We start from the raw sequence: 23474 nt of genomic DNA, 5'->3' as shown, positions 1-23474 counted from the left end.
TTGCCTGCCCCTAAAGACACTTAAACACCAAGAAATACACTAAAAAAACAAAACAAAATAAAAAACACTCTCTTTCGGATGATTTCAAATAGGCTGGCTGGTAAATATCATTATCCTAAGCTGTAATTTAATAAAGGCACTAGGGCTTATTCAGCTTTTTCAGAAAGAATTTGGGTTTCTGTGAAATGGAAGCTGCTCTCACTCACCAATTTGTGTCTCCTTCCTCCTCCCATTAAAAAAAAAAAAAAAAAAAAAAAAGGGCATTTCAGCCGGAGATCTTTAGAGAACACTTAACTCAGAAATTTTCATCTTATCCATTCAGTATCATTCAACTCCCATCACATTTCAGGAAGTAGAGTTTCCTGTTTGCAGACTGGTCCATAAACATGCCCTAACAATTGCTGATATTAGGAGGCGAAGAGATGAAACTTAGGGGGATGAGAGAGGTTAGAGTATATTTGGAAGAGGTTGTGGGACATAAGAAGGGAGACAGAAAGGCTAGAAATATCACATACACAACTACTAAAAGTAAAACAAGAAAACTGTTAAGAAAACCATATTGTCTACTTTTAGTTTCTAGGTTTGAACCCATGGTTTTTTTCCTCTGAACTACAGAAGCTGACTGTTGAGAGCAATCCAGAAGTTTTCAATGGTCATTTCTCTGTTCTCGCCACTATCTGCCAAGTGCACAACTGATTGTATAAACTGAATGAGAACGGATGTGCTGACAGCATCACAACAAATCATCAGCCACTCTGTTTTTGCTACAAAGCCACAGGTCCTGGATGTTTACTCCTCTGCGCTACAGCCTGCCTTTTCCCACCTTCGGAACATTGCCAGGCCACATTTCTCTCCCTACCCCCACTCCCTGACGCTGTGGCACACACCTTTGTTCAGGCTCTTTGTTTGGTCCTGTTTAGATTATTGAAATGCTCTCCTTTTTGTTGGTCTCCTGACCAACACAATCAAATGACTGCAGCTGGGACAGAACCGACTGCTAAGCCCTCTTGCTGGCACCAGACAAGGAGGCCTGTATAAATTCCCAGTCTGATCAGGCAGGCAATGCTTTCATAACAACTCCAAGGGTTTCTCCTTGTCACAATTACGCTTCTCTTTTAATTGGGTTCCCTGGGGTCCCTCAATTTTGATAGCTCCTAAACATTCCCCACAGAGGTACCAATCAGCTTCAGACAATAAGTTTCCTTGTTTCTCATTAAAAGCACAGGAAGGGGAAAAAAAAGAAACCCATATATTTTTCAGTCACTGAGTAAGAGCGGGCAAGCTAAGAGCATCAGATTTCTGCAGCTTGCTTATCTCCTCTTTCCACTCGCGTATACTCCCTCAAGACAAATATTTAAGCATATACAAATCTGTCTTGTGTGTGAATTTTGAGAAGTTTCAATTCATCTCAAAATCACGACTCGATGATTTTCACACATTCCTGCTTCTCACATCTACTTTACTTTGCTAAGCAGAACGCACTGATGCTAGGATTAGGAAAACTCAAAGATGAAGATGTACACACACACTTAGAAGAGAACTCTGATGAACCTAAAAGAAGCAAGAAACTGTACCTAATGTTAGCTTGTTACTGCTTAGGCGGGGGAGATGGAAGTGAATGGACTGATTTCTTTGGACTTGCCTGAAGGAAAAGATCAAAAAGAAAGTGACCAGCAACACCCTTAAAACACTTAAGCAGAAAAATGTTTTCTTCCATGGCACACACCAGTGCCTTCTGGGCCTGACATCCATTACTCAATTTTCAGGAGCTACCAAAGTTGCCCTGGACAAAAATACAACCTGTAGCTAAGCAGGGCATAGAATCAAGAAGAGCACAATTCCCAAGAAAATAGACTGATTCTCCCAAGTCAAACCTGAGCCCAGCCCCTTCTTTAAAACAGAAGCTCAAAAAATGGTGAGATGAACAGACCTACGCTACCATCTTGCAATCTTTCCTACAATCCTGAAATGCAACCTTACAGTATTTTCACTTAGACACAAGCTCTTACTGACCCCAGTATAAGATGCTGGGTCACCGACAAATGAATGTATCCAATGGCAGTAAAACTAGGATAACAGGTAAAAGACAATCTCCTTTTTCCAATGAGAGGAGACTTTTGAAGGGACTGTACATACTTCTCTTGGTTGAAACACAGAGACACATTCAAGGTGTGAAATCCAGGAGATTCTTGATCAGTCTTGCAAGGAATATAATGAAACCAACTCTTTCCAGGGAAACAGAAAATGTAAAAGTATAGAGGAAAGAGAGATAAAATACAGGTTCCAGTGACCCCCTCCACCCCCCACTGCCCTGCCCAGCCAGTCTACTGAGCACAATGGGGTCAGTGAGGAGCTGGTTGGTTCTCACAGTAAACAGCCAGTGAGGCTGGTGCTTTTTATCGATGCGAAAAGAACTCAGACACTTCCTGCTATTTAAACAAGGTCCATTTTTCTTTCAAAGAACAGGAAAAGCCACAAGAGATTCCCACAGCGCCAGCAATAAGCCTTCTCCTTGTGTACTGGGAACTTGGGAGTCAGATTGAAGAAGGGAGAAAGGAGAAATAAGGTGTTATCTTGTTTCTTTCAACACCTGTGCCCATCTTCTGCCTGGGACTCTGTGGTTTCCAAACCCGCTGGATTCTATTCCTCTATTCCTACTACCATCCAGGCCTGCTTTATACCTGAGCTTCCCCTTATTTTCCAACAACAGACCTGCACCCACTGCTTTCATCTAATTTAAGTCAGATATGAAATCATATAAATATTGCTCTTGTATACACAAAACGGTATCTTCCAGTTCAAAGCACCCCCAAAGCAACTAACAGGTTGACCCAAAGTCCCTCAACACTTGACAAAGTTAACATTAAATGGAAAAGCCAGGCCTTAAAGCCTAGAACCCAGTTACCTATTAGAAACAGCAGAACCTTTGTTTTGAACACTTAACTCTAGTTTACTTCCTTCATATGCCTGGAAGATGAACACAATCAAAGTGGCAGAGAAGCTGGACAACTGAAACAAACGTGGAAGCTTTAAGCTCCTACTTCAGTGTGCCAGCAGGTGTAACAAAGAACATAAGCCTATGAATCCTGTATTCAGTTTCCTTAAAAGTAGTCTCACTAAAGCGAAGATGAAAACCTAGTTTCCTTTCAACCCTCGACCCTGACCCTAGGAGGTCTGGGAATCCGCTAGCATTTTGGCACAGAACACTGTTTTTCTTCTGGTTATCATTCAGATCTCTAGTGCTTCGTGCAGAACACTGTTTATGCTACTTAAACTAGGCTTTCTGCAAGTGACGACATTCTCATTCATTCCACTGGCAAGGGCACAAGACAACTGTACTCATTCGACCTAAAGCCTTTCTTACCACATTTATTTTCCTACACTCCCTGCACTGCAGCCCCATCCCCGCCCCAACCCCGGCTCCTGGCCACCAAAGAGTGGTATTCCTTTCTCTTGTCAAAAGAGAGTATTTAGGCAGAAATCTAAAATAGATTTATCTTTCCAGTCAAGTCACACATTACTTAAGTATTCTTACCTATAGTCACTAAGGGTAAAAGAGGAAATAGAAACACCAAGAACTCTTGAATTCCAAATATTTGAAACCACTGCATGAAGTTAACACCCTGGTTCTTCCCTTGCCAAAGAATGAACATATGCCAAGAGAAAGGAGAACTCACCTGGAATTCTGATGAAAGACCAGCCATTCTGAGGCCTAATGCTCCACAGTCCTCCAGCTGGTTCTGGAAAGAACTGGGACCGTCGATTCAGCCAGTCTGCCGCCAGTTCAGGGGCCCCATTCAACAAACACTGCTTGGCTGCCAGACTCCCTCCTTCCTTCAGCACTCGCCGCTCATATTCTGCACTTCGGTCATTGCAGTAAGAATCCAATGGCACTGCGGTGACCTGCAGGGAAAGAGTCACGTGAGATGGTTCTTTCACATTTTCCACACGCACTAAGCCCTTTGGGAACTTTGACTTTGAAATCAGACTTATGTGGATAATTCTCAGATAGTGGTTTTAACTTCCCTGCTCTGACAAACTTAATAACTGACTTAGTGAGGTTCCCCAGGTAAAAGGCCAATCTCCATTACATGAACTTGCAACAAACTAAGGATCCAGAGACTGCTGGAGTTTGGAGATATCTGGGATACTAGGTCTGGAGTAATTCTATAGCGAGAGTCACTCTGCCATCTCCCTTCACTGCCACAGTGCTTTCGGCAAAGTTCTATAAGCCATACACAGTGTGGTGAGGCCACAAAGGGAGTGTGAGACAGCCATCATTAAAGAACGGAAGAGTATTCTCCTGGCGCATCGGAAGCTGTCTTCAACACTTCTGTGGCACATCGCCCAAGTCTATCAACATTTGTTTTTCCTCTTCCCTGACCAGGCTGCTGACTGACAAACCCAATGGAGGATAACAGAGTCTTTCTTTCAGGATATAAGCTGTGGGGAGCACTAGGTGGTAGGGAACAGAGAAAGCGGTTGCCAGACTGTACTGAATTCATTTCTGGGCTAGGGCAGAGGCTTTGCACAAATTTTTATCCTACCACAAGATGGACCTAAATTCAAATGCTAACCCCCAACAGAAGTCTGTCAATTTAAAAACTTCAACTTTAATTCTTTTTTAATGACCTGAGTCTATTCCCACTCTAATAAGCAACTATGCATTCAATTGTCTGTGAATCACCTGATAAGAAGTCTGAGGTTCCTTTTGTTAAAATTTGGAGGTTTTGATTATGTGTAAGCCCAGGTTGATAAAAAGGCTAAAGTCTCATTATTAGCAGAAAATTGCTCACAAGAGTCATGGAGCTAGACCAAGAGATAGGAAGAATGTGGCTAGAAGAAACAAGGGCAGAGAGCTGGGAGAGATCAGAACATAAAGTACTGTACCTAGTTATAAAGTATTATTGTTTCTATTATTTCTTAGAAGTTAAACATTTACGAAAATCTACCTTGCTACTAACTTCTCTATTCTTATGCTCATCAATATTTAGGGCAATGGTTATCAAAAGAACCTTCTTGGGAGCTTATCTAATGTGCAGATTTTGATCCAGGTCTAAGGGAGGAGTCACTAGTTCTAGGTTTTTGACACGCACCCAAGCATCTCATACTGTTCATGGCAGGAGGAGAAGAGGGCAACGGAAGACAAAATGGTTGGATGGCATTCACCGACTCAATGGACATGTGTCTGAGCAAACTCCAGAAGATGGTGAAGGACAGGGAAGCCTGGCATGGTGCAGTTTATGGGGTCGCAGAGTCACGACTTAGCAACTGAACAACAACAAAGCCAAACCTTGAGAAATACTGCCTTGGAACAGATAAACATACAGATAGCTAACTATGGGGCCACTGGTTTCTGCTGGAAACTAGTAGTACTAGTGTTAGCTGTTCAGTCGTGTCCGACTTTTTGCAACCCTATGGAACGTAGCCCACCAGGTTCCTCTGTCCATGGGATTCTCCAGGCAAGAATACTAGAGTGGGCTGCCATGCCCTTCTCCAGGGGATCTTCCTGACCCAGGGACTGAACCCCGGTCTCTCACATTGCAGGCAGATTCTTTACCATCTGAGCCATCAGGGAAGTGCTGGTGGAAACCAGAGGATACCAAAACTGGAGAAAGAACATCATTTACCAATTTACCAAAGAGTACACTACTCTGGCATGCAGATGAAGCTAAACTGAGTTTGCTAGGAAGCAGTGCCATCTATGGTCCAGATGCAAAACTACATTGGGTAGCCGGCTGAGACCCCGCACTCCAAAACCTAGAAGTGTGAAGTGAAAGTCGCTCGGTTATGTCCAACTCTTTGCAATCCCATGGACTATTCAGTTCATGGAATTCTCCAGGCCAGAATACTGGAGTTGGGGGTAACCATTCCCTTCTCCAGGGGATCTTCCCAAACTAGGGATCGAACCCAGATCTCCCACATTGCAGGCAGATTCTTTGCCAGCTGAGCTACCAGGGAAACCCCCCAAACCTAGACAGGTGCAGGCATAAATAAATTTACATAGACAGTGCTAAGAACAGGTTTTGGTAATCTCATATCACATTTACCCACTCCAAAAGGAGTTTGTTCTCTTGCTTTCAAGTTATTCATTTTTTCCCAATGAAAGTTGAACATAGGCAAATAAAGACTGAAAACACAAAGCAGATGATTAAAAATTTTACACTCAAAGATGACCACTTTAATTTTCTTTAAATTTTACTGAAGTATAGTTGATTTATAATGTTGTATTAATTTCTGATATATAGCAAATTGACTCAGTTATACATATATATATATATTCTTTTCCATTATGGTTTATCACAGGATATTGAATACAGCTCCTGTGCTATACAGTTGGCCCTTGCTGTTTATCCATCCTACATATAAAATAATTTGCATCTGCTAATCCCAAACTCCCAATCCTTTCCTTCCTCCCCCTTCTCCCTTGCTATTTTTTTTTTTTTTTTTTAAGAAAAGCAGAACTTACATTGGAATTATATAAAAACTTTGGGTCCATGTTCTTGAGGTGAAAAGTCAAAAGCTAGAAAATCATAAAGGAACAAGGCGAAAACAGTTGACACATGAAAGAATGTTTTTCCTGTCTGGACTCATTTCTAGTCACTCTTTTACAGTTTAAAAACAAAACAACTTTTTAAAGTTTCAAATGTTCTCCTGTTTTTCAATTTCATTTTGCTGACAGCCTTCCAAATTCAGGATTAAAAACTAGGAGATTCCGAGGGCACAGCTCATAGTGAAATATTTTTTACTGTTTCGTTAAGCTTACTTGGCAGAAGCCCTGAATCAAGATATATACAGAATCACAGAATATCATGCTCTAAGTACATAAGCAGTAAACCCACGAGGTCCAAAAGGAGGCAAACATGTCCATTTCTACTTAAATCATGCCTTCCAAGTCAGCTGTATCCTAAACAGCCCACCTCCACCCATTCTGCCCACCCCAAGCAGCCTTCCCAACTGCTCAGAAGCAGGGGAGATGAAGTATGACATACCATTCCTGCCTCCCCACAAATGGAAATGCACACTCCCTTTCGTCTCACATGAGCTGACCCCTGTTGTTGCTTCATTAACTTTCTAAACTCTAGTATCTTTAGGGGCTGCCTCCTCAAGCATTCAGCGCGTCCTTCCTGAGGACATGTAGATTCCTGCTCTAGCTCTAAGAAGCGTGACCGCTCCAAGCACTTTAGTTTTTTGGTATGATGAATTCCCAGGGTCTTAGTTTATTAACCTTGCAGAACGATTTCCTCAGCTAATGATAATTCCTTCCTTAGTGACACAGTTCTTTCTGAACTGACCCTAAAGTTTTCATAGCATGTGCCATGGAAATTAATTTGTCTTAACTTAAGGCCAGGGTTGAGGCTTCAAAGGAAATCAGTTTCTCTCCATCACAGATAGGTTAGAAATCAATATAATTAAGATCTCTCAGGAAATATTGCCTTACTCACACCCCAGGCCTGATCTGAAGACATGTATAAAACATTCAGACATGTTAAAAACTTTTCTTCCCGTCCTTGTAATTATGGTGTGATTACTCCCATTTCAGATTTAGCACAAGCTACTGAAGAAACTCTACAAACAAGTATGGGGAGAGGGGTAGAAAAGGCAAGGGTGCTGGAGAGGAACCCTTCAGCCAGATGAGAAAAGCTTTCTCTTGCTTCCTGCTTGCCCCCACACCTTTACACAATTATAGTCTTCTTCAAGTTACTACTGTTTTTTAGGGAAATATCAGTACCAGACATGATAGTTCAGACTTCAGCCTCCTCAGAAATAATACTTAAGTAGAACAGTGGGAATTTTTATGTGTAAATATGTCAGGAAAGTGGGGTTATTCTTCAGAGTGGTTGGCTACAGAGCTCCAAGTGGTATAAATGAAAAATTTTATGTCCATAAATGCAATTACAGTCCAGGGCAGTTCACTCTTTATTGGCTCCATAAAACATGGGGAATATGAGAAGTAAAAATGTCCTGACAACCCTCTCTCAAAAATCCAGACTTCCTCTTATAGGTCTCTTTGTATACATTACAGATTAGAAGAAAAAAGGAAACAACTACACAACTATGAAGCCTGAAGGCTGCGTTCTATGTAAGCACTTGGCTTTAAATGTTGCCTAGAAAAAGTGCTTTTCCCTACATCAATTTAAGCTTCAAATACCAAGAATGCTTTGGAAGAAGTGGGTACATACAAAACCCAAATACTTTCTGGATAATCAATATAAATCAAACAAAGTTGATCATGGGAAGAGAATCATGTTTGTATAGCATAGGATCAGCAAAGAAATTCAGGCAGGCAGAAATCAACGGGCCTCAGTACTATCATCTCATTTCCACCTGTCATCTTTCTTTGGACCTCATGCCAGATTCTGACCTTTGATAATAGAGTAAGGATGCAAGCTTATATAAACGGTGGTAGAGAAACATCACAAAGAAGATTTAAAGTCTACACCTTCTTTGAATGGAACTGTGAAAACAGAAGTCTTGCTAGGATAAGTGGTGAAAACAAGATAAAAACACAGAAGGGTAAGAAAAGTCAACCTCTTAAGTGTGTCCTGGGCTAACTGAAAGCTGCCCCTTAAAGCAAATGGAAACAAGCTGGAAGAACAGAAGCTAGTTTTTGCTCTAACAGCAGTCTGGCCACATCTTTACTTTGCCCCTCTCCCTTCATGTACTTCTTTGTTGTTTTAAGAGAGCTTCTGCCTGGCTCTGATTAGAAAGACATGAAAGAGTGGAAGATGTAAGCAAAGTAAACAGCTGCAGTGTTCCGGGAGAGCCTTTGCAGCGACACTGTCAGCTATCACCAGAGGGCCCTGTTTTGACAAACAGGGTATTAGGAAGGATCTAACAGCTGTTTAAAGTTGAAGCCACAATAGAAATTACTCCCAATCTACAAGTAAGACTACAACTACTGAATGGAAGATATGGCACAATAGTCACTTTTCAGAGGGAACATACTTGTGAAGGACAGTCCAGGCAGGGCTGCTGAAGAAAGCTAAGAAGTTTCTCGATGCTGGAGTGTTAGGTTTCCCTTTGTTATATGGAGTCTATACCAAGGCGATAAGGCCAGATCAAATCTCCCTCCCAATCTGGCCCCAGCCTCTGAAAAACCTTCAAAAACTTCAACACAGGTGACAAATGGCTCCCTCTCCTTTTCAAATATTCCACTGTCCCTGTCCCTGCTACTGGGTGGTAATCCACCTGACAGATGGCCTGCTCCCATGGCAGTTTAGAACCCCGGACTAAATAAGAGGAACTACACAGATGCAACATCAGAGAAAGAAGCCACTTCTAGCTGCCATACAGCGGTTCTCAAACCAACACAATTCAAAGTGAGGGATACTGTCTTAGGAAAGCTAGGACCACAGATCCTCTTTCTAAATACTGAGCATTCTTGTTAAGACATGGACCCCCTGAAAACTCATTTATTTCTTTAAACACCACCTATTTTATTGCTTCTCTACTGCGGCACTTACTCGTGGACTGGCCACACACAAAAAAGATGGCAGCTCAGTGAGCAGGCAGCAACGAAGCGAGGAGGTAGCTGATCTCCGCTGATGGATGACCTGGTCTGAGTAGCCACTCACTGCTTTACAGTGGCTGCTGAAAACCAGAGACTACAAAACAAAGATGCAAATTAGTGCTACTGACAATTGTTTAATGTAAGCAAAACCGAAAAAAAGTCACAGTCAAGGTTCATGCTAATTTCAAAATGTGCTTTTATCAGTGTACTTTAAGTAAATGTCATCTCTAATTCTACCTTTTTCTGGAAGTGAATACTGTTTATTATCAATAGTTACAGCAAAATTTTCATTAGACAAAACAACATTTTGTGTATCTCAAGGAAAAATTGGTTCATTGTTAAAACTGTCGATACAAACCCATATTTTGAGTTAAAAACGATGACCAACAGTATTTCCTCCCAAATTCATTTAGGCAGATGAGTTTAGTATTACATGCGTGTACTAACAATGAAGTATAGTTCTAGCAAGGTTAGATGTTCTATTTATTTGGAGACATCAATACAAGTGGTCAGGAATAAGGAACAGTCTCTTTAGTTTCTCTAACTACCATTTAAAAAATTAAATCCTTTACATACATTACTGTATGAATTCATTTTAAAGAGACTTAAAGCTCATGTTAAAGCTTCAGTTTGCAGTCATTCATATGAAAGATTTTTTTAAGTATGGAATGTTCACATACAAAGAAGCAGTCAGTGGGATTAGAGTACTGTATATTGTAGATGCAGTTCCTTCTTCAGTTCAGTGTTAGACACTTTACCTTTGGATCTTCGTTCTTGATTATTTCATTTATCTGTCTTATTGGTTTCTCAAGGCAAATCAGTATAAAAATAACCATAACAAATAACCATATGAATGAAGATAATACAAAAAACTGCAAGAACAGTAACCAAGACCCACTGCAGGAGAATAACACTTGTAATTCCAGTACCAAATCTCCTCAAAGCCTCTTTGTACATACCTTCTCCTAAAGTACATGGGTTCTTCAGGATCACAGTTTGAAAGACTCCACCTCAAGTGTCTAGTAAGACAGGTGCATCATAATCTACTTTAAAGAAGCAATCAGCATCTTCTAAATAACAGTCATGAACAAACTGAAAGGCTTAAACTGCTGGGATGCCTTTCAGTTCAGTTCAGTTGCTCAGTCGTGTCCAGCTCTTTGCGACCCCATGAATCGCAGCACACCAGGCCTCCCTGTCCATCACCAACTCCCGGAGTTCACTCAAACTCACGTCCATCGAGTCGGTGATGCCATCCAGCCATCTCATCCTCTGTTGTCCCCTTCTCCTCCTGCCCCCAATCCCTCCCAGCATCAGAGTCTTTTCCAATGAGTCAACTCTTCGCATGAGGTGGCCAAAGTACTGGAGTTTCAGCTTTAGCATCATTCCTTCCAAAGAAATCCCAGGGCTGATCTCCTTCAGAATGGACTGGTTGGATCTCCTTGCAGTCCAAGGGACTCTCAAGAGTCTTCTCCAACACCACAGTTCAAAAGCATCAATTCTTTGGCGCTCAAGCTTTCTTCACAGTCCAACTCTCACATCCATACATGACCACCATGGAAAAACCATAGCCTTGACTAGACGGACCTTTGTTGGCAAAGTAATATCTCTGCTTTTCAATGTGCTATCTAGGTTGGTCATAACTTTCTTCCAAGGAGTAAGTGTCTTTTAATTTCATGGCTGCAGTCACCATCTGCAGTGATTTTGGAGCCCCCCAAAATAAAATCTGACACTGTTTCCACTGTTTCCCCATCTACTTGCCATGAAGTGATGGGACCACATGCCATGATCTTCGTTTTCTGAATGTTGAGTTTTAAGCCAACTTTTTCACTCTCCTCTTTCACCTTTATCAAGAGGCTTTTTAGTACCTCTTCACTTTCCGCCATAAGGGTGATGTCATCTGCATATCTGAGGTTATTGATATTTCTCCCGGCAATCTTGATTCCAGCGTGTGCTTCTTCCAGGGATGCCTTTAGTGATTTCTAATCACACAGTTCGGAAATCTTTACAACCCTTTATTACGATGTTGGACTCATGTAGCTTTGACAGGTTTGGTAATTTTCTCCAGATGTTGAGGTCCAATTATTAACCAGGAAATAAGGTTAATCTTCTGATATCATTTTTCAATAATATTTGTATTCTCTTTATGTTGGCTAGCATCTGCACTGAGGTTTATCCACCTTTCTACGTATTTATCTTCATTATCATCTGAATGCCCAAGGATCATTATGAAGATAAACAGACGAGGTGTCACCCTGTTCTTTCAATATTGAATACTGACAAGCTAGGATCAATTATAAAAAAAAACCCCTTATTGCTGACACATAGTTGAAGGTTAAAAAAAAAAAAGAATATATATACACACACGTATATATAGCCAATTTTCTTGTTTTTTTTTGGAAGTTCACTTCTGACTATTAGTAACAATTCTTGCCCCTCTGCGGGTGAAGATGACACAAGCCTAGCAACTGCTGCTCATCTGTAGTATTTCAAGGCTGCTAGCTGCGGTGTCCACCACCACCCAGGTGGCTGAGATGGCAGTAGTGGCAGGCCTTAAGACTTTTGAATTCTTTACTAACTTTTAAAGACCAGTATCTAAACAGTATCTCAGTTAAGAATCTCTTAAAGTCAACCTCATTTTCAGTATTCTTAAATGGCAAAATCCAACAGGTAAGAGACGAAAAGAATGACTATTTCCTTCAATTCTCTTCAGCACTGTACCTATTAATAAGAAAGGGATACAACAGTCACTATAGGGAGTCTTTTAAACACACTATTTTGCTTGAGATACCTTTCTAGAAAAAAACCTAATGATAATTTTATTTCTGGGGTCGTCATTTCTAAATTAGGATGTGTTCATTTGTCTTATCTCAGCTAGGTTAAGATGGGATTCTCATTTGGAGTCACTAAATCAAGGTGATCTACAGCTGATCCCAGATTTAAAAAATAATTCACTAGTTTAAAATGCTCAACACACACAAGCCTTAGCTTCTAAGAAACCCTGACTACTCCTAGTACATTTCACTCATCTATACTTTTCTAGATTATTTTCTCTTAATATTGGTTTTATTACATCTTCCCCAGTACAGGTGGTCCTTGGTACCATACTGCCTCATTTCCTTCACACAATGACATGAAGGGCTAGGTATTTCTAGATACAGAAAAATTTAGTGCTTAATACAGAAGAACATAAAGGACAACTTAGACACTACTGTGTGGGATATGGGTGGGTGGGTGGTACAGAAAAAAAGGTTTATTACTTTTTTAGTCTATTTTGGCCTAAAACAGATTAGAAAAAAAGGACGCCACACAATGAGAGATGTGACTTGGTAATAAAGTGGTCACAGGTTTTGCTCTTCTGCTGTCCCTGCCTCATGTCCTGGACTATCTCATTACTCCGTAGGCACCGGCAATTGTGTGTCCTGCTGCCAGCACCATAATATGCACACGAGTGAGGGCAGGCTTCGTTAGTCTTCTGGCACCATGCAAGTCTCAAGTGAAAATCACAAAGCAGTATGATAGGCCCCACAGCGGCATACTTTGTGCCACAGTGTAGCAGAGAACACACTGTTATCTGTATTTTCCCCTCAGATACAGATTTGCCCACTTAACAAGGGGCCATATTTTGTTTTCCATGTCCTATTTAGAATTAAAAAGAGTACTTACGCTAATGTTAGGTCATTACTTAGAAATTAATTTTCTGCTTTTGCTCTTAAAGAACACATCAAACTCAGATATAGAGAAACTGTCTCACTTTAAAAAAAGGGCACAGTGTTTATAGACCAATTGCTAAGATTACAAGGATTCTATTTTCATAGATGGAAATACAGAAAAACTCTGAAAACAATGGTTTTCCAGAGCTTTCCACAAGGGTGCTGGTAGCTCTCATGATTTCAGGAAATGATGATATAGATACTGCAGTTGCAAATTAACATCTAGCAGAGGAGTTTTTGGAAACTTCCTGTTTGGGAGATTCTTCATCAATAGCCATTCAAAGCTCTATAAGTATTTAATAGAGTACAGTGTTTAAAACTTAAAAAAAAAACACACATCACTTTTTCCAAAACAACTCTTTATGTTTAGATTCTTCTGTATATTTTAAACTGCAAAAGCTGAAATGCTCTCAATTTCTATGAGTTAGCTGGCTCACTAGAGTTGTAGTGAGCCAGTTAACTCATATAATACCTAAGCAGACCATTACCATGACAACAGTTTCTCAGAGACTGGGATAGGAAATGAAATGGATGCTGTACCCTTTCTGCCAATTACCATTTTTAACATATTATTTAACTGGATATAGTATAAAATCTGTTCTGCCTCCCCGAAAGATGACTCAATGGTATATTTCCTACAGATTCTGGTTTTTGTCTTTAGTCTTCAAAGCAAAATAAGATTAAAAAGAAAAAGATTCATGTGTATGAGACTTGCACTCTAACCCTTGCAAAACTGTACAAGAAAGGAGGTCCAGTGAGAGCTCACACTGGGGAGGGAGGTATGTGAGAATGAATTCACAAAAGTTTTGAGCTAAATACTATTCCTTCTTGAACTCATCACCGGTAAAGCAGGGTAAAGAACAATAAGGGTTAGTGGCTTCTGTATCACAAGCATCATAAGAAAAGGATGATCAGAAAAGCACTTATGTTAAGCAAGAGATTTTAAAAGGCCCTAACTTTGTTCAAAATACTCCTAAAGTGTCATCTGATCTGTGTCCTTAGCCTAGTTTTTAGTTCCTTGATGTTTTTGTATATCGCCCCCCCAAAGCCAGTATTATGAGAATGGTACTTCTTCGAACTCTGTAACACAGGATTCAAATTTAACATTCACTGCTGGGTAAGAAGAGTTTTACAGGTATACTCAGTGGGAAAAAAAACAGCTTCCCACTGTTAAAATTCATTCACATCCACGAGTGGCAAGAAAGACGGGAGGATTGGATTAGACTGCTGAATATAACTTAGGTAATATGTGATTTAAAGATAGACAGACTATCAAGAAAAAGATGACAATATGTAGGTAAGTCAACATTCATTAACTTCCTCCTCAGAGGAATAAGAAGAAAACGTTCACCTTGATCTGATGATAGGAAGCTGTATTTAGGAGACAGGCTGCTGGAACAATACCTGCCACCATTTATAACATAAAATATACGAAGGCACAGAAGAGAACAAAATAAAGGGTTTTCTGCAACACGAGGATAAAAGTGAATATGGAAAAAATTAACTCAAAGTTAATCTGATAGCTCCAAAGGAATTTTATTCAGAGTTATTATCTGAGGGCTTCCTTGGTGGCTCAGTGGTGGAGAGTCTGCCTGTTAATACAGGATACAGGGTTTGACCCCTGATCTGGGAGGATCCCAAATGCCATGGTGCTACTAAGCCTGTGCACCACAATTACTGAGCCTGTGCTCTAGAACCTAGAAGCCACAACTACTGAAGTCCAGACATCCTAGAGCCTGCGTCCTGCAACAAGAGAAGCCACTGCAATAAGAAGTCTATGCACCTCAACTAGAGAGCAGTCAGTCCCCACTCTCTGCAACTAAAGAAAAGTCTGCACAGCAATGAAGACCCAGTACAGCCAAAAATAAAAATTATAAAAAAGTTATTATTTGAATAGTACAAGATAAAGTATCCTGGTACTCACTTTCAATTTTAGCATTTCCCTTTGTCTCTTCTCTCAGGTTTGCCTGAGAATAATCCCCAACTTTACTTTTAAGACTGATTTTGAACATGGACTCAGGATTCATGTTTTCCCATCAAAACACTGAAACAAATTTGCATTTACTATACATATAAAACAAGGCCACTCTACTTCACAGTATCACAAAAGAAAGCAAAAGCAAAACAAAGGAGCTGGAGAAATAGCATCTCTACAGCATTATGTTTCCAAATAATCAAAGTTACATAATCAGAACTAAGTAGGCAAATCAAATGAAAACGCAAGATAAAATTGTTCACAAAGAGCTAGGGCTTATGACCAATGAATTTTGGGCTGAAGATAAATGGCAATATATTATACTATATTAATGGTTTCCCCAGCTGACATTTGCTGTGGCTAACAAAACTGTGCACAGACAGGTAACATGGAGAGCAGGGAGTGATGATGCCAACATCCCTTCCAATTTAAGAACTTTCATGGTATCAGTCAGAACTCATCTATTGCCTAAGCCAAAATCTCACAACAGAGAATACCAAAACAAACTTGGTAATGAAGTAACTAATATAAAAGGCTCCGAGGCTCCTCCATACTCTCTCTCCTGAATCACTCACTCTGGGGGAAGCCAGCTGCCATGTCATGAGGACACTGAAGCAGCCCCTTGGAGAAGTCCACATTTTAAGGAACTGAGTCCTCCAGCCAAAGCAGGCACCAAAATACCAGGCATATAAGTGAGCTGGCACTATGGCTCCAGTTAATCTTTCAGGTAACTGCAACTGTAGCTGATATCCTGACTGCAACTTCATAGGATTTTCTGAGTCAGAACCACCTACCTAAGCTGCTCCCAAGTTTATGACCAACAGAAACTATGAGATATTAAAAATGTTCACTATTTTATGCTGCTACATTTTTGGGTAATTAGTTTTATAGGTATAGATAACTATTAATACTACAGGGTAATATCCACAATTGACACTCTTTTTGCAATTAGTCTTTGAGATGTCTAAAAATTAGCTTCCTTCTTCTGGTATATGGAGAAGGCAATGGCACCCTACTCCAGTACTCTTGCCTGGAAAACCCCAAGGATGGAGGAGCCTGGTAGGCTGCAGTCCATGGGGTTGCTAAGAGTCGGACACAACTGAATGACTTCACTTTCACTTTTCACTTTCATGCATCGGAGAAATAAATGGCAACCCACTCCAGTATTCTTGCCTGGAGAATCCCAGGGACGAGGGAGCTTGGTGGGCTCCCTCCCCCCATCTATGGGGTCGCACAGAGTCGGACACGACTGAAACGACTTAGCAGCAGCAGCAGCAGCTGCTGGTATATTTCTTACTCCCAAGAGATGCCTCTAGATCTCAGCTCAAATGCATGGCAAAAATAACCAATGTGCAATAAACTCAATGCATGACCAAACAAGTTACCAATGCCACCCATATTTCCCAACATCCAAGGGAAGTTAGAACTCTTCAGAAAATTTTATTTTAAATAGAGAGGAAGATTATACTTCTAAGTTGGAGGACATTCCCTCAAATAAGAAAACATACAAAATTTCAAAGGGAAAAAAAAAAATCCTTGTGGTCCAGTGGCTAAGACTCTGAGCTCCCAATGCAGGGGGCCTGAGTTCAATCTCCGGTCAGGGAACTAGATCCCGCTGCTGCTGCTGCTGCTGCTAAGTCACTTCAGTCATGTCCGACTCTGTGTGACCCCACAGATGGCAGCCCACCAGGCTCCCCTGTCCCTGGGATTCTCCAGGCAAGAATACTGGAGTGGTTGCCATTTCCTTCTCCAATGCATGAAACTGAAAAGTGAAAGTGTAGTCGCTCAGCCGTGCCCAACTCTTAGCGACCCCATGGACTGCAGCCTACCAGGCTCCTCCGTCCATGGGATTTTCCAGGCAAGAGTACTGGAGTGGGGTGCCATCGCCTTCTCCGCTAGATCCCACATGCCACAGCAAAGAGTTCACATGCTGCACCTGAGGATCCCACACCTGCAACAAAGATCGAAGATCCCGACTGCTGCAACTATGACCTGGCACAGCCAAAAAAAAAAAAAAAAAAAAGACAGAACTGAGCTATTTTTTTCCTTTGGCTACGCCACTTGGCATGTGGATCGTAGTTCTGCAACCAGGGATTCACCCCCTCCACTGGAAGACAGAGTCATAACCACTGGACCGACAGGGAAGTCCACCAAAAATGGCAGAATTATTTAATAGCATTTTTTGTTAAATGTTCAGCTTGGTTTCAGTCTTTCAGGATCTTGTAAAATATTCTTTGTGTTTGAGAAGTAGCTTTCTATTAATTAAAGAGTGCCTACCTGAACACTGGTTCTCTACCATGTAAAAAGCATAGTTAATCACTTTTGCATCCTTTATCAATCTTTCTTATATGTTTGATTTCCCTTTTAACTGCCTTCTTCCTTTTTCATCTTCAAATCTGAGTCTCCTTTCTCTTACAAACCTCAGCTTTAATCTAACAGACTCTCCTGCAAGGTGTTCCTATTCTTTCTAATTGTCATACTTCATTCCCCACTTCCTAAGCAGAATCTCTCTCCTTGTAAATCCCTGCACCTGGGCCTTCTCTATTCTACCTGCACTCATAATATCAAAGAGCTCCTAATCTCACTCTTAAGTGTTCACCTGGAACTTTAGTTTAATACTCTCCTCATCACAGATCCCCATGTCCAATCTTTCCTGTTGTCATAATCTTAAGGTTAGTCATCAAATACCAGTGGCAGAGATCTCCACTGATGAGCTGTAATGACGAGTGATTTAACAGCCTTCCTAAAACCAACTACCAGATTATTCCTTCCCAAAGCTTGATAGTAGCCACCAAAACTTTATCCCCCCCAGGATTACAACTGTAGCATCTACTGGAGAAGGTGAGCCAAAAAGGTTGAAACTCCTGGTTTAACATCTCCATCCCAATAGACTGGCATTCAAAGATTCCTTTGGAAGAAAGGTGACTTACTTATCCAGCCTTTTTTCTCACCACTGCTCTTTATTTTGGCTCAAATCTTTAACTTGGAATATTCCTCCTCCTATCCAGGTCCCTACCACTCAAGATCCAATTTTAAACAATACCATTTCTATAAAAGAGTTTTTTTTGTCCATTTTAACCTAAAGTGATCTTCCATCCTGAACTTTACCACTAGTCATCTACTATTATTCTGGCAGTGTAATTATGTCTTCAACGCTGATCTTGACTCATTTTTTATTTCTAAATTCCTTTTAATTTTGTGCATGTCTTTTTACTATATGCATGAATGATTTTTCAAACTAGAAAATAGAGACTATGATTGTTAACACACCTCGCCCACAACAGGCACTGATGCGTGACAGGTTCAAAAACCACATTAATTACAGTACTTTCTCTCTCTAGGAGTAGACTGCCATTGGGGGAAGACTACTCTGAAGGAGCATTAGAAAAACCCAACCTTAAGCCAAGATCACATTTCACCCCTGGAGATTCTTTCAATCAACAAGCTCTTCTGATACACATACGAATAATGGATCCATTCGAATGCTCAATCTCATTGGCCCTTGGGATCAAGCAAGTGAAAACAGCAGGAGAGAAAGGGTGAAGTGTGGGAAACAAAAAAAGGAGTACTTTCTCCTGTAAACAGTTCTCTCCTCTATTAACATTTCTTACTCAATTAGGCATCTTTTGCTGTCTAGGTCAATGGTCTCCAGAGAAATTACAGCAAGCTTCACAATGTAAATAATATTAATATGTTATTTGTATATCATTTTAAATGAAATAATACACAGGTACTGGATAAAAATGTTTTAGTAACAGGGGGGCATAATCAAGACACATGAGGCTAGTAGTATTGCTGGAAAGAGTTTAAACTAAGACAGATGAGCTGATTCTAAATTTACATAAAAATGCAAAGGGCCAAGAACAGTAAAGGCAATACTGAAGAAAACCAAAGACAGAGGACCTGTGCTACCAGTTTCAAGTCTTATCATGGAGTAAGAATTATTAAGATAACTGGTACTGGTCAAGGACAGACTAATGGAACAGAACATGATGAGAAACAGGCCTACACATATACAGCCGCCTGTGTGACAAAAGTGAAGCTGTAGTGCAACAAGGATGGGCTTTTCAACAAAATAAGTTAGGTCAAATGGATATGGATATCTATGATAAGTAAAAAAAAAAAAAATGACAACCCATAACATACACTAAAAACACAGTTTCTTATAGATTTGAACAGTAAATCAAAAAAATTTTTGGAGAAAAACAGAATAATCTTCACGACCTCAATAAAGACAAAGATTTCTTTCACAAGATACAAAAAATGCTAACGATTCAACAGAAGATAGTACTGAGAGTGAAAAAGTAAGTAATAGGTAGAACAAAGAAAAATAAGCAAGTGTCTTGAAGAAGCATTTCACCAAGGAGGTTATCCAAATGGCCAATGAGCGTCAGAAAAGGTCTTCAATATCATTCTTCACAAGAGAAATGTAATTTAAAGCCACAGTGAGATACTATCACATACAAGGACTAGAATGAGCAGACAAGGCACTGTCACACGACTTGTGCACTTTCCTATATGTATGTTAATATCTCTAGGATAGCCAAGGCAACAAGAGAAAGGCTAAGATTTTTAATATATTATACCTATTATTTCTTCCTGTTTCTCTAATCACCTGGGCCTGTTATCTACCAATGGAAAGCAAACAGTCATATCTTCAGGATCAACTTAGCTACTTCTAGGTTCATGAATTCAAATGGTTATTAATTAATATCATTAGAAAAAAATTTTAACTCTCTAATCATTAACTAGGGTACTTCCTGCCCTCTCAAGCTTTAACGACCCACAATTATATGTCAGTCTTTTTCTAATCTTTCAAGACTTTTCTTGTCCTTCCTGAAGTCCTAATTCACCACAGGAATGACAGCAAATACCTTTCAAGGTATATTTTCAGGATATACGCTCAAACTAGTAAGCACAGTTATAAATTTGCTTCCTGTGAAAATAAAATTTTTCTCTCTGATTCCACAGTAGTAGCATCCCTGTATAAGTAAAGGATCTTTCAGACAATCTGTAAATTGTATTAATAAAGCCAGAATTTTTTTGTAGATCTCAATGACAACAAACAAGTCACATCAGGAAAAGGCACAAAGCACATACATGATGAATTTATCACACACTAACGACAAAAAGAATTCAAGACAGGGGACTTTCCTGGTGGTGGTGAAGAATCCACCTTTCAATGTAGGGGACAGGCTTGATCCCTGGTCGGGGAACTAAGATCCCACATGCTGTGGGGCAACTACGCCCTCATGCCACAACCAGAGAGAAGTCCATGTGCCACAACGATAGATCCCACATTTGACAACTAAGACCTGCTGCAGCCACAAATAAATAAAAGGAACCCAAGACCTTGTATTTAAATCCTATCTACAAATCCAAACATCATCAAGACAGATAATTATTAGACTTAAGTCTCACCACTGTTGTCCGTACTTGACAAGTTACCTTCCCCCCACCCCAAAAAAAGACTCTTTTTTTGTAAAAAACTGTAAACTGGCAGGATTAGAGGAAGTGTGTTTTTCATATATGTATGTACACTAAAATGTCATGCATCCTAAGTTTTAGCTTTTACTCTATACTCTTAACTAATAAACTTTGGAAATCTGTTTTAAAGAATTAAGTATTCAAAATGTCCTTCTCTACTCTTCTTGCAAAATAGGCAATGTCATGTTCTCTAAAAAAATATTTCTTGAATAAGAAAAACTTGGTTTGGAGAAATCAGTGTGAGAAGCAGCATGACAGTGGTGAGAGGCATATTCTAGCAAAGCCACTCTTAGGGGAGAGTTTCCATAATAAACTATCTGCTCAGGTTTGAATCAGGTTTTTTGTTATTTCTTTTTTCAAAATTACTTAACTTTATTTATATGATTTTTGAATAGAAGGAATATAACAGGTACATGCCAAAATAGACTAAAACAGTCATCAGTAGTAGTTGATCATAAACTACATGTCAGAGTAACTCTGCAATGAAATTTGCGTACTGCTCTCTGAGTAACTTCTGATGGTCTCTTTCACATTCAGAAAGTAAGACCCTTCCTTAGTCCCAAAATGTCAGCTTCTTTCCTTACTATTACACAGAATGATCCAGAATCTTTCTACATGGTGATTCTATTCACCTAGTCTTCTTACATAACTACAGGTAGTATAAAATATTCTTGTGAGTCATGGCCAGACTGAAAAAGCCACAATTATAACGGGCTTTATTAATTGTTACACATGGAGCGTCAACAAAATGATTGTTCAATCAGAACCCAGTCTAACCTTTAAGGCTAGGTATCATGTAAAGATCATTCTACTTAATTGAAAGCAAGTATTTCTTAGAAAAGATATATCAACCAACTCTGGCAAGATACACTGCCTGGTTGATATTTCAACATATGTATGTTGGAGATAAGGATGACGAGAGCCAAAGCAGAACAGCATCTCTACACATCCATGATTAGCTTTCAGCTACCTGTGGCTCAGTAACTCAGTTCTACATGCTAAGCTACTACAAAAGCAAATGTCTACCTACAACATGAAATAAAAGTAAAGACGAAGAAATGGAAGTGAATCTAACTTTGGAAAAACCAATTTCACATAAAGCATGCTGCCCACATCTAAATTTCTCAAGAAATTAACTGACTGAAGGACAGCACGGAACAGGTGCTTTGAACACACTACTCTATTTTCAGAAAGCAGACGAATACAAATAACTGATGCATCTCTTTCAGTGTTACGTAAGATTGAAGCATTGACGTAATAGGGCACAACAAAATCCCAGGGGCAATGGTGTTTTCTGTATCAAAAATAAAACTAGTTAAAAAAATGTGTATCTTTAGCAATACACAGTATCAAATGTAAGGAAATCAGACTTAAGAGGTTAAGCAACTGTCTACTAAACACAGCAGTATTTACTAGAAGGAAGTCACCTTGCCACCACTGACTACATTATTCCAAACAAAATTGGAACCCAATTCTATTCTCCTTCTGCATTACTGATCTTATCTTCGGAGTCCAAAAAAGTACATGGAGCAACACTTGAGAAAGAAACTGGGAAAGAGAAGAAAAAGAAACCACACGGGTTCCTCAGTGGACAGCGGGCAAATAATAGATGCAGCCAAAGAACAGCCTACATTCTGTAGGCCGTGTGAGTGACAACCCCTTACATTTTCTAGAGGATACAAAGAAAATTTCTACCTTTTAAACTTTTAATCTCGTTAAAGAACTATAAAACAAACATACAAATCACTTCTCAAAATTCTCCAGGATTATTCATTTCATTCAGAATAAAACACAGATCCTTAGCATTAACTTATAAGGTCCCACATGATCTGAACCTGCACCTATCACCTATCACTTTCCCCTTTACCTACTATATAAAGGTGAACAATTATATGAAAAAGTGTTCAACATCATTATTTTCCATGGAGATGAAACTGAAAATCACAAATTCAAAAAATGAACTGACAGTACCAGGAGTAGGCAAGGAAGATGAACAGTAAATCTCTCACACTGTTGGTGGGACTTTAACTTTGTAATACCATTTTGGAAAAATATTTGGCAATGGGTTGTTGTTCAGTCACTAAGTCGTGTCTGGCTCTTTGTGACCCCCATGGACTTCAGTATGCCAGGCTTCCCTGTCCTTCACTATCTCCTTGAGTTTGCTCAAATTCATGTCCAGTGAGTCGGTGATGCTATCCATCCATCTCATCCTCTGCCACCCTCTTCTTTTGCCTTCAATCTTTCCCAGCTTCAGGGTCTTTTCCAATGAATCAGCTCTTTGCATCAGGTGGTCAAAAACTGGAGCTTCAGCTTCAACATCAGTCCTTCCAATGAATAATCAGAGTTGATTTCCTTTAGGAACAATTGGTTTGATCTCCTTGCAATCCAAGGGATTCAAGAATCTTCTCCAGCTCCATATTTCAAAAGCATCAATTCTTTGGTGCTCAGCCTTTTTTATGGTCCAACTCTCACAAGACTACTGGAAAAACCAGAGCTTTGACTATAAGAACGTTTGCCAGCCAAGTGACATCTTGGCTTTTTAATACACTGTCTAGGTTTCTCACAGCTTTCTTTCCAAGGATCAAGTGTTTTAATTTCATGGCTGCAATCATCATCCGCAGTGATTTTGGAGCCTAAGAAAACAAAACTTGCCACCGCTTCCACTTATTTGTCACAAAGTGATGGAGGCCATGATCCTAGTTTTTTGAATCTTGAGTTTTAAGCCAGTTTTTCCACTTTCCTCTTTCACCCTCATTGGCAATGGGTACTAAATCTAAACATATATATG

At 39.9% G+C, this 23474-nt stretch overlaps 1 protein-coding gene across 3 annotated transcripts in view; it reads right to left on the bottom strand.

Moving 5' to 3' along the window:
• INO80 (INO80 complex ATPase subunit) overlaps positions 1 to 23474 on the bottom strand; it is a 122733-nt gene that overhangs the window by 34323 nt on the left and 64936 nt on the right. For 2 of the 3 annotated variants that reach the window (XM_025295894.3, XM_025295896.3), the window contains exons 25-27: positions 9468 to 9608; positions 6470 to 6523; positions 3678 to 3903 (exon numbers count right to left, since the gene is read on the bottom strand). In XM_025295894.3, coding sequence (XP_025151679.1) covers positions 3678 to 3903; positions 6470 to 6523; positions 9468 to 9608 — 421 coding nt within the window. The remainder of the gene's footprint in view (positions 1 to 3677; positions 3904 to 6469; positions 6524 to 9467; positions 9609 to 23474) is intronic. The other variant, XM_006066247.4, reaches the window with a different exon arrangement.

Source organism: Bubalus bubalis, chromosome 11 (genome assembly GCF_019923935.1).
Source record: "Bubalus bubalis isolate 160015118507 breed Murrah chromosome 11, NDDB_SH_1, whole genome shotgun sequence".
Taxonomy (NCBI): Eukaryota; Metazoa; Chordata; class Mammalia; order Artiodactyla; family Bovidae; genus Bubalus; species Bubalus bubalis.
The sequence above is the reverse complement of the archived record's forward strand: the minus strand, read 5'-3'. Positions and strand labels throughout refer to the sequence as shown.